The sequence below is a fragment of the Drosophila miranda genome, chromosome XR (genome assembly GCF_003369915.1).
Source record: "Drosophila miranda strain MSH22 chromosome XR, D.miranda_PacBio2.1, whole genome shotgun sequence".
In the NCBI taxonomy this organism is placed as follows: domain Eukaryota; kingdom Metazoa; phylum Arthropoda; class Insecta; order Diptera; family Drosophilidae; genus Drosophila; species Drosophila miranda.
Window position 1 is genome coordinate 48,225,613 of NC_046674.1, and position 14,780 is coordinate 48,240,392.

Here is a 14,780-nt window from a genome sequence, read left to right on the forward strand (position 1 = left end):
TGTGTTTTGTTCCCAAGTATCAAATGCAAACATTGCTGCCAGAGGAACGGCGAAGTGGTCAATTGAAATAATGAACAGTTCCACTTCCATATATTTGGACCCGATGGGGGACTTTGAAATAGTCGCCTCGTCCGGGAATGTAACTGTTTATTATAACATGAACCCGTATTTTCAAATGATAAAAAAGTGGAAAGAATTGATTGGGAAAATGAGAGTTGTGTGTGGTAAACTTTATACTTTTGAAGATCAATGCAATAATTTTATCTAAACGCGGAAAGAAAAATTGCAGACTTGGATGAAAATAATAAACTTTTCATGACTCAGTAGAATAAAAGAAAGAAGCGAGCAGCATTTGAGTTTATGGGCTCACTTTATCATATATTATTTGGGATAATGGACGCCGAAGATAGGGAAACGTTGGAAGGAAATATGAAAAATTTATTAGAAAACCAACAAGTGGTAGTGTCAACGGTAAATATCCTCAAAAGAACTATCGAGGAAATAAATTTAAACTTTAGAAGTATGAAAGCTAGGGTAGAAGACATAACGGAAGCATTAAAGGAAAGTTTTTATGTGTACAAAGAATCTATAAATTTCTTTATGGTAACAAAGCAACTAAGCTCCTTGATTGAAGAGTTTGATAAATTTCAATCAGCAGTTATTAATCTACTGATAGATATTAATCGTGGTAGACTAAATCCAAATATTTTAAAACCTATACAGTTAAAGGAAGAAAAAGCATAAATAAAAGATAACTTATTAGAAACATTGGTGCTTAACAGCGAAAGGAATTTTTGTTGATAACAAATTAATTCTGAACGTGAAGACTCCCCTGTTTGGTAGGCGCGCATCCCATTTGTTTAGGATAATTCCAATGCCGGTTGAGCATGAACAAGAATTAGTCAAGGTAGATTTGAGCTCCAGGTATTTAGTATATAATTTCGAAATTGATTCCTATCATTCGATGACTGAAGCTACCTTGAACAAATGCCAAAAATGGCAAACAAATAGAAGAGTATGCGACGGTAATTGGCATTGGAGCAATGCCAATGATAATGCTTGTAAGATAGCTCCTTTCAAACAAAAAGGTAATTCAAATTGCGTGTATCAAGAGCCAACCAGCACAGCAACGCTCTGCATGTGTGAGTATTACACAAAAATATGTGATTGTATGATCTTTTCGTTTTTGAGAGTTCTGTCCCTGCAGTACGGGCCTTCGATAACTAATCTACTGACATGTCGTTGACAGCGTCACTACCATAGATGACATAGTTGATGACCCGCCACACGCTGAGCTGTTGACATTAACATGGAGAGGTCCTATGGCATGATGACACTGTCATCATGCATTTCATAAGCGATGATTTTAGTCGAAAAATCATGCACTTAATAAGCCATCATTTTGGTCAAAAATGCGTGCATTTAATATGGAAAAACATTCATTTGGTAATTTTTTCAATTTGCTCTATTTATAGAAAGTTTAATTCTTTTCTGCGGTGTTCAGAGCCTTGAATTTGTTTGATCTTGAGCTCTTCAGAAAGGCACTATTCTTAATATTATGAAGAGCCTTGCGAATGGACTTTTCAGTTTGCTCGTTCGGTATTTTTATTTTCACCGCCGCTGAAGTAATATGGATTAATTAATCAATTATTATGTTTTTTTTTAAGTTTTTTTCCAGGACATTATAAATTTCTTTGAAACTTCCAAGAGTTCCCTTCCCCGAAGTTCCAAATACATTTTACTCCAAAATAAGCCTCTCGTGCACCAAATATTTTAAACTTCCTGACATTGATGGGCTCGTCCCCATTACGTTCCGTAATTTGTTTATCTAATAAAAGAAAATAATGAAAAAATAACATTAATTAGCTGCCATGGAAGGATAGGCTACCACTCACAAAGAAATCGGTGAGCTCCGGAGTTATTATCGAGTTGAAATGCTCCAACTCCGTCGTCGATTATGTAATTTTCTGCTACTTTTGCCTCTTTTTTATTTGTAGCTTCACAAGTGCCACCGCCCCCGCAAACTTTTCTATCAAAACGTCGATTTTTTTCTAAATTATTATTTGGACTATCATTTCGCCATTTTCTTCTGAAATATAAACAACAAAATGCATATTAGTGTACATGAATTTCAAACTTTCGAATCGATAACTTACTTTTAAACGCAGCCATTTCTTACGTCCAAGCTTCCTTTGACCAAAATACCACGATTGGGAACCTAATTCCATCCGTTGATATCCTAGGCGGTTCGCGTGATCTTTCGGCTCACCAAAATCACCTTTGACTTGACACAACCCTGTTTGTTTGTCCCTTGCTACCGAATGACTTCGATAACATCTACAAAAAGGCGTTGTATCCGATCAGCTGAGAGAATTTAAGAGGTATTATTGCTGGTGGAGTATTTTTTTTTGTATTACTATATTTTATTTTTTTTTTTATTATTATTTGCCAATGGAATTAAAATAACCCTAACTGGCTAGACTTACTTATATCTATTTTAAAAAGATATAAGTCAAAACCCATGTCAAAAGTCAAAACCCATTTCAGCTGGCAGCGTATTGTGCTGGCGTAGCGCCTGCCAAATGGGCTCATTAAAGCCATAATTGGTCCGGTTAAGATCAACTACAAAGAGTGAATCCTTAGGCTCCTGGCAGGCGTACTGAAGCCCATCCTACTAAGCTGGTCAGGGCAATCGATGTTACCCACTAGGAGGTCATAAATAATGATCTGGGCCGCAATGGTCCTTCGATCCTCAAGAGAGGAAAGATGCACGAGGCGACATCTGCATTCATAAGACGGCAACGAAATGGAAAAGGGCAAAGGCTGGAGTGCCGATTTCAGAAACTTTCTTTGCATCTCTGGATGCGGAAAATTTGAACGACCCCAGTGGAATTCCAAACCATTGAAGCGTACTCAATTCTCTAGCGCACAAGGAATGAGTACAGACTTAGCTTCGTATATGGGCCCCTGAACTGGGATGATTTCGCTTAACAATGCCGAGCATAGCATAGGCTTTTGGCAATATAAAATTCAAGCGCTCTACAAAAAGAAATTTTGAGTCCAATATGACCCCTATAGAGAGGATGGCCATCTATTGAATATGCGGCTAACACATTGAGGACACACTTACTAAAAGAAACAAAGTAACATTTGCTAATGTTGGGAGGAAGCGACTTAACTCTGCACCAACGAGAAACTTTATCCAGGTCGCGCTGACGAAGGATACTGTCACATAAGGTTTTGACAGATCGGAAGATTTTAAGATCATCAGCATAAAGCAGATGCTCAGAAGCTTGAATGCTAAAACATAGTACTTTGATAAATATTAAGAACAGTAGTGGGCCAAGTGCACTTCCCTGTGGAAGGCCGGAAATAGCGAAGAATGGGTCGGAAAGCTTCGCACTTACCAATACGACATACTCTCGCTGCTCAAAATATGATCTTAACCAACTGAGCACGCAGGAATGAATCCCTAACCGATGCAGCTTGGCTATTGGGGCACAGTGGGAGACTTTGTCAATGGCCTTAGCAAAGTCAGTATACACAACATTTACTTGAGGGTGCATTTCAAACACACGAGTGCAGAAATTACAAAAAGCGATAAGATTAGTGCCCGTTGATCTACTCAGCATAAAACCATACTGATTTGGGGTAATGTCGGCCTTCATGAGGAAAATGATCTATCTGCCAATGATTCGCTCAAGAAGTTTTCAAAAAAATTTTCTGATTTGGCAATTGGTGTATAATTGGAGATCAATTTTTGGCACTTTTCTTAAAAATTGGCGTAATCGTGGCAACGTTCCACTTGCCAATAATCCGACCTGTTAACAGCGAACTTGTGAAGAAAATTATGAGAGGCTAACAGAACGCAGTTGCCATCAAGAATTTTCCATTCATCAATTGCCTCCAAACTGTACACCAAGTATGCCAATATCGACCACCGAGGGAATAGAGTTTAAGATATCGAAATTAAGCCAAGCTTCGTATGGCTCAAAATTGGAGCTAAAAAAAAAAGGTAAAAAGGTTTGCTATGCCACTATCCGTAATTGAGCTCAAAATGACAACGTCGAAATCTCACGTAAAGGTACAATCTAGGTGCTGATTCTGAAAAGAGTGTTCCACTCAAGAGCGATGGTCGGGTTGCTGACTCTTTCCAAATGTCGAGAGCAGCGACGGCGCAAGCATAGCACACGAAGCCTTACTATAGCGGTAATTGTTGGAATGATGACGTCAGAAGCGTGCGTACTCGAGAAAGTCCGCCAGCATCGTCGTCTGATCCAGCAGAAACCGAGTGAATATCGCACAAAGTGCAATAAAGCAAAAAGTAAAAAAAGTGCAAGCAGAATATGTTGTGGAGAAGCGGCGATCATAAAACCAGAGTCGCCGTTCATTGGGGGTTTTTTGAAGTGGATGGATCTGGAGCTTCCGGAGTTGGCGTGGACGTCCGCACAGCTGTACGCAGATTAACTTCTATCAAATAAGCTGCCGGTCTGTGTCTGTGCACAAAGCGGGAAACCCTTACCGATACTTCCCAGAATTTGTCATCAAAGCCCACACGAAATAGGGGTTCAGGGGCCCCAAGTTTAAAGCTTACGAATTTCAAGCAAAATTTCATCACCGCCTCTGGCCCCGTCTTAGTAGCAAATTTACCAATTTGAAGGTAATACACTGCTCTGCATCACACTCAACTGCTCACAGCACGGAGCAACACCAACAAGACGATCAACATATTTGTTTCGATTCTTCCTCTCTTTCCTTCTGACTGTGATGAAGCCCTCCAAGTCAGATGGGGGAGCAGCAGCTGATTCCAAGTCAATGACCTCAGTCGAGGTGGCGGCTACTAACTGTGGAGACATTAAGTCGGTCGCCGGCATGGGCTCACTGGAATCCTTCTTTGGAGCAATCGGCTTCACCCGCTCATGAGAATTGACCGAAAGTGCGGTCTAAAAATCAGACTAAGATCCCGATAACGGGTTTTAAGCATCAGAACATTGTCATTAAGTTCATTTTCGAATGCGAGTCATTCGCAACCACACAGTTATCACACTGAGATAACAAATACGGCAGATTTTTATTAAGCCAAAAATCATAAAAAAAAGTCGGTTTGTTTCGAAAAATAAAAAAGCCAGGCGTTGGGCTCTTTCAATGCTAATTTATTATTTTCTTGCACTCTCCCCTTTGCTTTTCACGGGTTTTATAATGCTGGTCTCAACAATTAATTTAAGTCAATACTAATGACATACGGCCATTAAAAAAAATAATAATAACGATGCACCCAGAAGTGAGAAGTAACATTAAAATAAATCGAGATCGAATAAAAAGCAATTGGTGGAATACCGCCAATGGTAAAAATATCGATCAAAAAATTTCGTTTATATCGTTTACATATATCGCTAAGTAACATCATTTCTAGTTTTCTCAACTCCATCAAAACTACAAATTAGAACTAGCTTAAAAGCATTTGGTGTGCCAAAAATATTTCTGTGTATTGCAGTACTTGGTTGAATTGCGTTATTGCTCTGTTAAGATGGCATTGAAAGTATTAGTAGGCCAGAGTAAGTGCATACTAACCTTTTAAATTTATGTACCAACATGTCGTGCGACGTGTTTGTCGTTCATTGATTTTTCCAAACAAAAATGGTCAGTGACTATAAGTACAGGAAAAAATTAAAAATAAATGTTTCATTACCTGCTACCACACCATTACCTGATGGATTAAACATTTTACAATATAATAATCATTTCTTGATTTCACTAACATTACTTTCTTTTGAGGAGCATAAGTTCTCAATTTTTAATGAGTCATAAAGCATATTGTGTATGTGTCTACACTATTGATGTGGTGTTCTCATTTTAAATACGTACATTTGTATGTATGTGAATCAGTTCATGATTCATGAACGAAAATAATATCGTTCAGAATAAAAAATCACCGTTTTCGCATGGTGGGTTATGTAAGATCAGCGTCAGTATCCAAATCGATATAGAATTGCTTAAGCCTAGTTTTCCGATGGTCTTATAGCTAAAGCAACCGAATTGCTTGTTTCCTGTGATATCAAACTGAAACATATGTATCTCTTTCAACCATCATGTATCATGAAAAAGTATTATAGAAAGAGGAAGAAAAAAAAAGGTACCGTGACTCCCTCCTTCCGCGCACTCTCTCAGACAGGAACAGTAGAAGTAAAGGAATTTTTCTCATGTGACACTAGTCAAATTTTTTTTGGCCAGCTTGGTAAGCTAGGGTTGTAAACCTATGTAGTAGTCAGATCGAATAAAATTTTCACCGACTAAAAGTCATACTACATATTTCGCTAGGGGACAGGGTGTGACCAGGTGTAAATGCACTACGGTTACACTGTTTTGTGTTTATAGTCTTATGAAACTAGACTTTGCTATCGTCGCTGCTCTCAGCTAAACTGGAAAGCCAAGCTAACGCATATATGTATGTATTTATCTCGCTCTCACTGTATGGTTTTCCTATAAAGATATCTCTGTTTTTTCAGTTAGCAAAGTCTAAATCATCGCACCACAAAGCTGGGTTGTAAACGATGCAGCGACTGCACATGCAGCATTTATGTCTGTATCGCTTCATGCTTCACGCTGCAGCATTGTTCAAGCGGCATTAAATTATTAGTTGGTGATATCTCGCTTGTGCCAACGCAAGCTAAATTGAGTTGATATTCTGTGCAGCATAGGAATGTTGAGTGAAATGAGATTGTATGCCTCACACGTACACATGCTCTCATGCAGCCGTTGTATCGTATACAAACAGCTTAAAAGCTATGTATGTACATATATGTCATTAGTCTGCTAACTGGCTAGCTGCCAAAACAGAGACGGCCTTATGGGAAAAGCATGCAGTGAGAGCGAGAGTACTTAGTTAGTATTTACTTTCATCAGTAAATAAAAAAATTTTCCAAAATGTTGGTTCCTTATTTAAGTGCGCTTTGGCGATTCTTTTCAGAAATCAAAGGTTTCTGCTCTTTCTCGGCTCTTGAAACCCTCCTTGTGCAAAAAATTGGCAATTGTTTTTGGGTGCACAACTCCTGACTTCTGACTCCTGAAAACATTTCGATGTGTTCCGCCAATTTTGGTGCACCTATTTTCGGGTTTTTTATTAACTTCCTTGAGAATGCTTCTCTCGCCGCGACTCGATGGCTTCTTTGGCCTTCCTGATCTCTTTTTATTTTCCGTGGTATTTTTGTTTTTGCGAATGATGGTCTGTACGGTGGATCGACTTAATTTAAGTACATTCCCCATATGATTTTTTATCATTACGAAGGCTGATAATTAAATTTCGAACAGAAGACTGTATTTCCTTCCTTTTTTTCTGAAAAAAAGAGTAATAATACTTCTTCCCACCCAATAAACAGACTTGATACGCAACGGAGCTAGGCATCAAAACAGTCAGATTTCAATTTTGTACCTTCTATTTCTTCAATTATTAAAGGGAATTCCCACGCTGTATGTAGAATTTTTTCACTGAACATTTTATGTTTTTTCCTAGTAACTTTAGTATAAATAATTTTTTTTTTCTGAAGTAATGATATCTCTGAGTGTCCCAAATAATGGCATAACAACTTTTTTAATTTTCGTTGTGCAAAACCGAAATTTTGAAAAATTGGTGCTGTTTGTTGACTTTTTTCCTTGACTGTAGGCTTTCAGTTGAGCTAGGAGCAGCGCTGCGTCAAAGATTGCATAGCCCCACAAAAACAACGAGGGGGAACGTTGTGAGTTGCTGCGGAGACCGCAACTCTACATTTATACCCGAAACATAGTCAGTATGTCTCTTCTCCGGCAGACGCCGCTATTATTAAAAGACACGACAAAGAGTGCGTGCGAGAGAGACAGAAAATCAGTCTGAGCGTGACATCGGTCGCTGCGTAGCCATTGCAAATTGATCTGTTCCTTTTGGCTATAAAAATGATCTGATCTGATCAAGATTCAGCAATCTGATAGATATAGTCATTATCTATGATTCTGCGTTTTTAGTTTTCTCGAATCTGCAATGTTGTGGATGCAACAGATTTTCGTCCTTTGTGGGGGCGGAAGAGGGCGAAATTCTGAGATATACGTTTTATAGTGAGATCTAACAGGAGTGCGGATACCAAATTTGGTTACTCTAGCGTTAATAGTCTCTGAGATTTGTGGATACCCCCAGATTTTCATCCTTTGCGGGGGCGGAAGGTGGTGTGGCGAAATTTTGAAACAAACTCGGCAAGGTCCGATATCTCAGGAGTGTGGATCAAAAATTTGGTTGCTCTAGCTTTTATAGTCTCTGAGATCTAGGCTACGTGTGTGTTAGAGAGAGACAGGGCGAGAAAAAATGAAATTGTTTTCTTGATGCTGGCTATAATAATGATACGATCCCATTCAGATTCTGCAGTCTAAAAGATATGGGCATTCTCTACGATTCTGCGTTTTTCTTTGTTTCGTATCTTTAAAATTGTGGATGCCACAGACTTTCGTCCTTTGTTGGGGCGGAAGTAGGCGGCGCGAAGTTTTGAAATATTCTTGTAGCAGTGACATATCACAGAAGACTGGATCCAAAACATCGTTGCTCTAGCTCTTATAGTCTTTGAGCACTAGGCGCTAATAGGGACGGACAGACAGACAGGGCTCAATCGACTCGGCTATTGATGCTGATCAAGAATATAAATACTATATGGGGTCGGAAACGATTCCTTCTGGACGTTACACACATCCATTTTTACCACAAATCTAATATACCCCAATACTCATTTTGAGTATCGGGTATTAAAATAGTATCCTTCACGGCTGACCTTAGTACCACCAAATACCATGTGTATTTTTGTGCGCTGACGACGAATTTTGTTCTAGCCTATACCCTAGAAAAACCAAAATGGCCGGAACATGGCAAAAGAGGTTTTGAAAGATTCGTCGGATTTGCCTAAAACTCGTCACTCGAGGGCTTTCGGGGTCATTAATTACGAATTTGTAGCAAGTTTTCAAAAATTCAAAATGGCTGATCCAATATCAAATCCAATGGCAGGTCCTCCTTTAAATAGATCTTTTGAAGAAATCTGACCTTGGATTCGTGTTTAGGGCCCCAAAATACACTCTGGCCAGCCGCGCACGACACTCATTTGTATACCCGATACTCAAAATGAGTATTGGGGTATAAAGGATTTGTGAATTTTAAAATGGATGTGTGTAACGTTCAAAAGGAATCGTTTCCGACCCTATTGGTTAGGTTAGGTTAAGGCGGTAGCAGGGAGCTCACTTGGACCTATAAGACGTTCATTGTGTTGCCGCATGGGCATGTGCCCCTTCTCGTTGCCTGAAACCGTGAGAACAGACTACTGCAGGTTAAGGGCAGTCCCATCCGGAGGCTTGGATGAATTTGGACAAGGTCCCTGGTTTGGTTTCGGACAGGTCCGAAATGTCCGTGAAGAAAGCGGCTCCGAGAATACGAAGACGACGATTTCCAAGGGCCGGGCAGTGGCAGAAGAAGTGGAGGGACCGATTCCTCCTCTTTCTCGTCACGACAACTTCTGCAGAAGTCGTTATGAGGGATTGACAGTCTAGAGGCATGAGTGCCGATCTGCCAGTGTCCCGTAATGGCTCGAGTAACTGCAGAACACTGTGCTCTGCTGAGTCTATACAGTTCTGCTGAGCGCTTCTTCGATCGATATATCAATCTTGAGACTTTACAGGAAGCGGTTTGCTGCCACCTCCTATTGGCATTTTGCTCGAACAATTCGTGCGTGAGGAGCCTGCACGTAGCCAAAAGCATCACTACTTGCTCCCTCTCCGACATGAGAGGAATCGTAGTACCCTGCCTGGCTAGCTCGTCGGCGGCGTCGTTCCCCTCGATGTCCCTGTGGCCGGGGACCCATATAAGGAAGAGATCTAACTGCTCTGCGATCTTGTGCAGAGACCTGCGGCAGTCATTTACAGTCGCTGAGTTCGACGATATTGAGCCTAGAGCTTTAATAGCTGCTTGGCTGTCCGAGAAGACGCACACTAAGTGCGTGTCTAGAAGTAGTTTGGACACGATAGAAATGGCATCCTTGATGGCTACAACCTCCGCTTGGAACACACTACAGTGATCCGGGAGCCTGAAGCAATGACTGATGTTCAGCTCGCTGCAGTACACTCTGCCTCCCACGCGGCCATCTAACTTTGAGCCATCAGTGTAGAAGTGAACCGCATTTGTAGGTCCTGGTTCGCCCATCTAACAGTCCTCCCTAGGTGGGATAGATACCTGGAAAGGCGTTGAGAGGTGATCACTAGGGATACAGTAATCTGTCCTCTGGTAATTGCGGGAATCTCATCAGGATTCCCGGGTGCCCAACCTCGGATGCTTTTCCGACCCCATAAAGTATATATATTCTTGATCAGCATCAATAGCCGAGTCGAGTGAGCCCTATCTGTCTGTCCGTCCCTATTAGCGCCTAGTGCTCAAAGACTATAGCTCTTATGAGCTAGAGCAACGACATTTTATATTCGGACTTCTGTGATATGTCACTGTTACAAGAATATTTCAAAACTTTGCCCCGCCCACTTCCGCCCCCACACAAAAGACGAAAATCTGTGGCATCCACAATTTTAAAGATACGAGAAAACCAAAAAAGCAGAATCGTAGAGAATCATCATATCTTTTAGACTGCAGAATCTAATTTGGATCGCATCATTATTATAGCCAGCATCAAGAAAACAATTTCATTTTTTCTCGGCCTGTCTCTCTCTAAAACACACGTAGCATAGCCGGCTTTGCTTAGCGTAAAACATTAGCGCCAAGATCTCAGAGACTATAAAAGCTAGAGCAACCAAATTTTTGATCCACACTCCTGAGATATCGGGCCTTGACGAGTTTGTTTCAAAATTTCGCCACACCCCCTTCCGCCCCCCGCAAAGGACGAAAATCTGGTGGTATCCACAAATCTCAGAGACTATTAATGCTAGAGTAACCAAAAGTAACGAAAATCTGTGGCATCCACAATATTGCAGATACGAGAAAAATAAAACGCACAATCATAGATAATGACCATATCTATCAGATTGCGGAATCTTGATCAGATCAGATCATTTTTATAGCCAAAAGGAACAAATCAATTTGCAGTGGCTACGCAGCGCCCGACGTCACGCTCAGACTGATTTTCTGTCTCTCTCGCACGCACTCTTTGTCGTGTCTTTTAATAATAGCGGCGTCTGCCGGAGAAGAGACATACTGACTATGTTTCGAGTATAAATGTAGAGTTGCGGTCTCCGCAGCAACTTACAACGTTCCCCCTCGTTTTTTTGTGGGTCCGTGTAGTTCTTGATAAATGTTTTTCCTCATCGTCTCTCTTAAAAATCAACTAAGTTGTTTTTTAAGGAAATATGAAATATGTATTCATGGGAGAATGTGGGTGATAAAGTAAAAAAAAAACACATGGAAAAATCGTAAGTTCGACAAATTTGGAATTATACATGTAGCAAAATTGGAATTACATGTTGGAATAACTTCAAAGTTAGATCAATATATCTTCAGGAAGAGCCATTGTTTCGAACGAGTAAAAAAGTGTCTTTTTGCGGATGTATTGTGAATTGTTTGCGGCTCGACTATTGGCGCTTAAAATGAATCGTGAATCTCAAAAGAAAAATGTTCGTTTGTTTTATATATTTAGTTCAACAAATAAAAAATCTATATTCAACGTGTTTGGTGTGGAATTGACCGGCAGGCACATAAATTTAAGGCGCAGAAAACATGAATAAAGAATAAACAAAAACACGAAAAAAACTTAAAAAACTCTGTACGCAGACACTTTTTTGTTTCAGCTCATCTATCGACACTTGCTGTGAACGCTTGATCAAAAGTAAACACGAAACATGCGAAGAGAAAAAAAGTGTTCTGCTCAGTGAGAGACCGTGTGCGTGTGACCTTTTCTGTTTTTCCAGTGACCAGACAGCAAAGGAAAAAAGTGTTGATCGTTTTTTTTATTAGCTATCGTTTTGTATATTGGTGCTGCAAATGCAGAGTGAAAATTATGAAAGTCATTCAGGTCTGCAATCTAATTTTTTCCTTGTGCTAAGTACATTCAAAAGTTTTCATTTTGTCCCACAGTGTGATTAATGAAATTTTTAATTATAGAAAAAACTAAAGGCACAACTACAACTATTGATATCGGGGATGCAAATCAACGTTTTGCTCAGACATGCTTGGCACTAATAATTATCTGATACATTGTGTACTATTGCATGCGTTGCAACCGTCCATAAGCGTTTGTTGCTGCCATATCGATCAAGTGGTACAAAAATTCGAGTCGGCCCATAAGTCTATCCATTCCAAGGCTATAAATACCTTTCACACGCAGATCGACCAGCAAAGGGAGCGACGTATAAAATGTACCAAAGTAAATAATGTGGTGCTTAAAACTTTAAAAATCCCACAAGACAAATAGCTTGGTACCCCACAAGTTGCAAGTGATGCTTCATTTTTGAACATTTGTTCGCCGACACAAAGGCGGGCTTGCTCTGGCATGGAGTCAAATTTTTGGTTGAGATATGTCGCCTGTCTCAACCTATTTTCGCGTGCGGGACAGTGGATCATAACCTGGTTCCTCCTTTTTGATCCGCTCGCTCTCATCAGGCAGTGAGAAGTACTGCTTAATTGCCTCGAATTTGCTTCGGGACATGGAGGTCCAAACGTGAAAAAATATTAAAATAGCTGTAATGGAGTTTTGAGCTCCATTATTTTAGCTCGTAGTGAAGAATCTCCCAGAAGGGCTATGTTGTTGACATTTAACTGCATACATTGCTCTCGCCACATTATTTGACTCGGCTCCTTTGTTCTTGAAGATAGCGAAGATATGCATGTCTTCAATAGTTGGCATATGCGATCGAGGTCTTATTACGTTTCCCGGGTATGCTCAGATTCCTGTACTATATTTTGCACATTTTCAACATTACTGTCCATAACTAAAACAGTAGGAGGTATGCAATCTGTAATGCAGTGGTCAGAGCTTCTGCCACATTAAAGTCATCGTCCCCGTCGTTCCTTGATACGTTTGACACTTCCTCATCCGACGATCACCCGATGCATAGATCGCTTGCTCCGAGGAGCCTAGTTTAAACTGGAGGTCACCAGATATCCACAGTCCGTATACTAGAAACCGAGATCCCCTTTACCACGCATCCCTGGTATATAACAGTGTCATCTTGGATTGGGGTAATTTTACTGAGAGTTGTCTTCTCTCCACACGACTACCATTAGCCAGCATCCATTGCCGAAACTTGAACGTACAAGGACCTGTTTCTAGCCGCCACGCGCACTTCCACTAGTGTGCACACCTACAACACGTAACGGTTCTTTCCAAATCCCCCTGTATCCTAGGGCAATGGGCACAGCCGCATCGGGTCAGTACACGACCAAGTTCGAGACGCCTTTGCCCCAGTCCAAGACCCGTCATCCGTTAGTTCCCCACCCCACCCAATGTCTGGAGGCCACCGTAACGGTTTGTATACATAACAGAAGAACTATTCTATTGAAGTAATTAAGTATTGATATAAGATTTGTATACCCGATACTCAAAAAGATTATAGCGGTATTGTAACTAATGGGAGATAAAGTAGGCTGACTATTGTTGCCATGCCAGATTGGACCTAAAATATGCAGTCTTGGCTCGGAGTTGTTCGGAATAACAAGTAAAATCCCCAGAAAATAAAGTCTCTGTATAGTAAAAGTACTCTCTGTTTTAATACAGTATATTTTAACAGTATATTAGATTTGTGGTGAAAGCGGATGTGTGTAACAAAAAGAAGGAAGCGTTTCCGTCCCCATAAAGTACATATATTCTTGATCAGAATCAAAAGACGAGTCGATATAGACAGGTCTATCCATCTTACAGGGGGTGAAATGATCAATCTAGCAGGAATAAAACCTCATTTGCGATATGCGGAATTTCAAAAACTTTTGCGGAATGAATTTAGAATTCATCCAAGGAATTGCGTTTTTTTTTTATCGCTCAAAAATTCAAACAGTTATCGGCTATAAAACCTAATATATGGTGCGCAAGCTGCAGCTGTAAGGTTTATTGCAATTTTCCACGTGCTCTTTCAGCTACACATATTTCGAAATGGAAGTCATGTTTTTGAAGAATAAAGTGTTTTCTGTATTATCTGAAGTAGTATGTACTATTGTACTCGAATATTTGTAGATTTTGATTTGCGTGAAGTAAAAATATATAAAGGGCCCCTCCCAGTACCCGTCCCAGTAGACATATCCTGTTAGTTTCGTTTATTGTGAATATTGATATAACGAGGGGGAACGTTGTGAGTTGCTGCGGCGACTCATAGTCAGTATGGCTCTCCTCCGGCAGACGCCGCTAATATTAAACGACACGACAAAAAGTGCGTGCGAGAGAGACAGAAAAACAGTCTGAGCGTGTCGACGAGCGCTGCGTAGCCACTGCAAATTGATTTGTTCCTTTTGGCTATTAAAATGATCCGATCTGATTCAGGTTCGGCAATCTGTAAGATATGGCCATTCTCTATGATTGAGCGTTTTATTTTTCTCGTATCTGCAATATTGTGGATGCCACAGATTTTCGTCCTTTGTGGGGACGGAAAGGGGTGGGGCCAAATTTTGAGATATACGTTTTATAGTGAGATCAAACAGGAGTGTGGATACCAAATTTGGTTACCAAATTTGGTTACTCTAGCCGTAATAGTCTCTGAGATTTGTGGATACCTCCAGATTTTCGTCCTTTGCGGGGGCGGAAGGGGGTGTGGCGAAATTTTTATTGCTCTAGACCTGTGTGTTAGCGAGAGAG

General features: G+C 40.4%; 1 protein-coding gene and 1 long non-coding RNA gene across 4 annotated transcripts in view; one reads left to right on the forward strand and one right to left on the reverse strand.

The window, feature by feature from the left end:
• Positions 1–1,449: 1,449 nt before the first annotated feature.
• LOC117186134 lies at positions 1,450–6,227 on the reverse strand. The gene is made up of 6 exons (XR_004471271.1): positions 6,138–6,227; positions 5,708–6,060; positions 5,572–5,648; positions 2,157–2,364; positions 1,896–2,089; positions 1,450–1,828 (listed from the first exon to the last, which is right to left on the reverse strand). It is a non-coding gene; the product is annotated as an uncharacterized LOC117186134 (long non-coding RNA).
• LOC117186133 (protein ROP) overlaps positions 5,398–14,780 on the forward strand; it is a 37,580-nt gene continuing 28,197 nt past the window's right edge. For all 3 annotated transcript variants that reach the window (XM_033386307.1, XM_033386306.1, XM_033386308.1), the window contains exon 1: positions 5,398–5,555. In XM_033386307.1, coding sequence (XP_033242198.1) covers positions 5,528–5,555 — 28 coding nt within the window. In that variant the 5' untranslated portion in view covers positions 5,398–5,527. The remainder of the gene's footprint in view (positions 5,556–14,780) is intronic.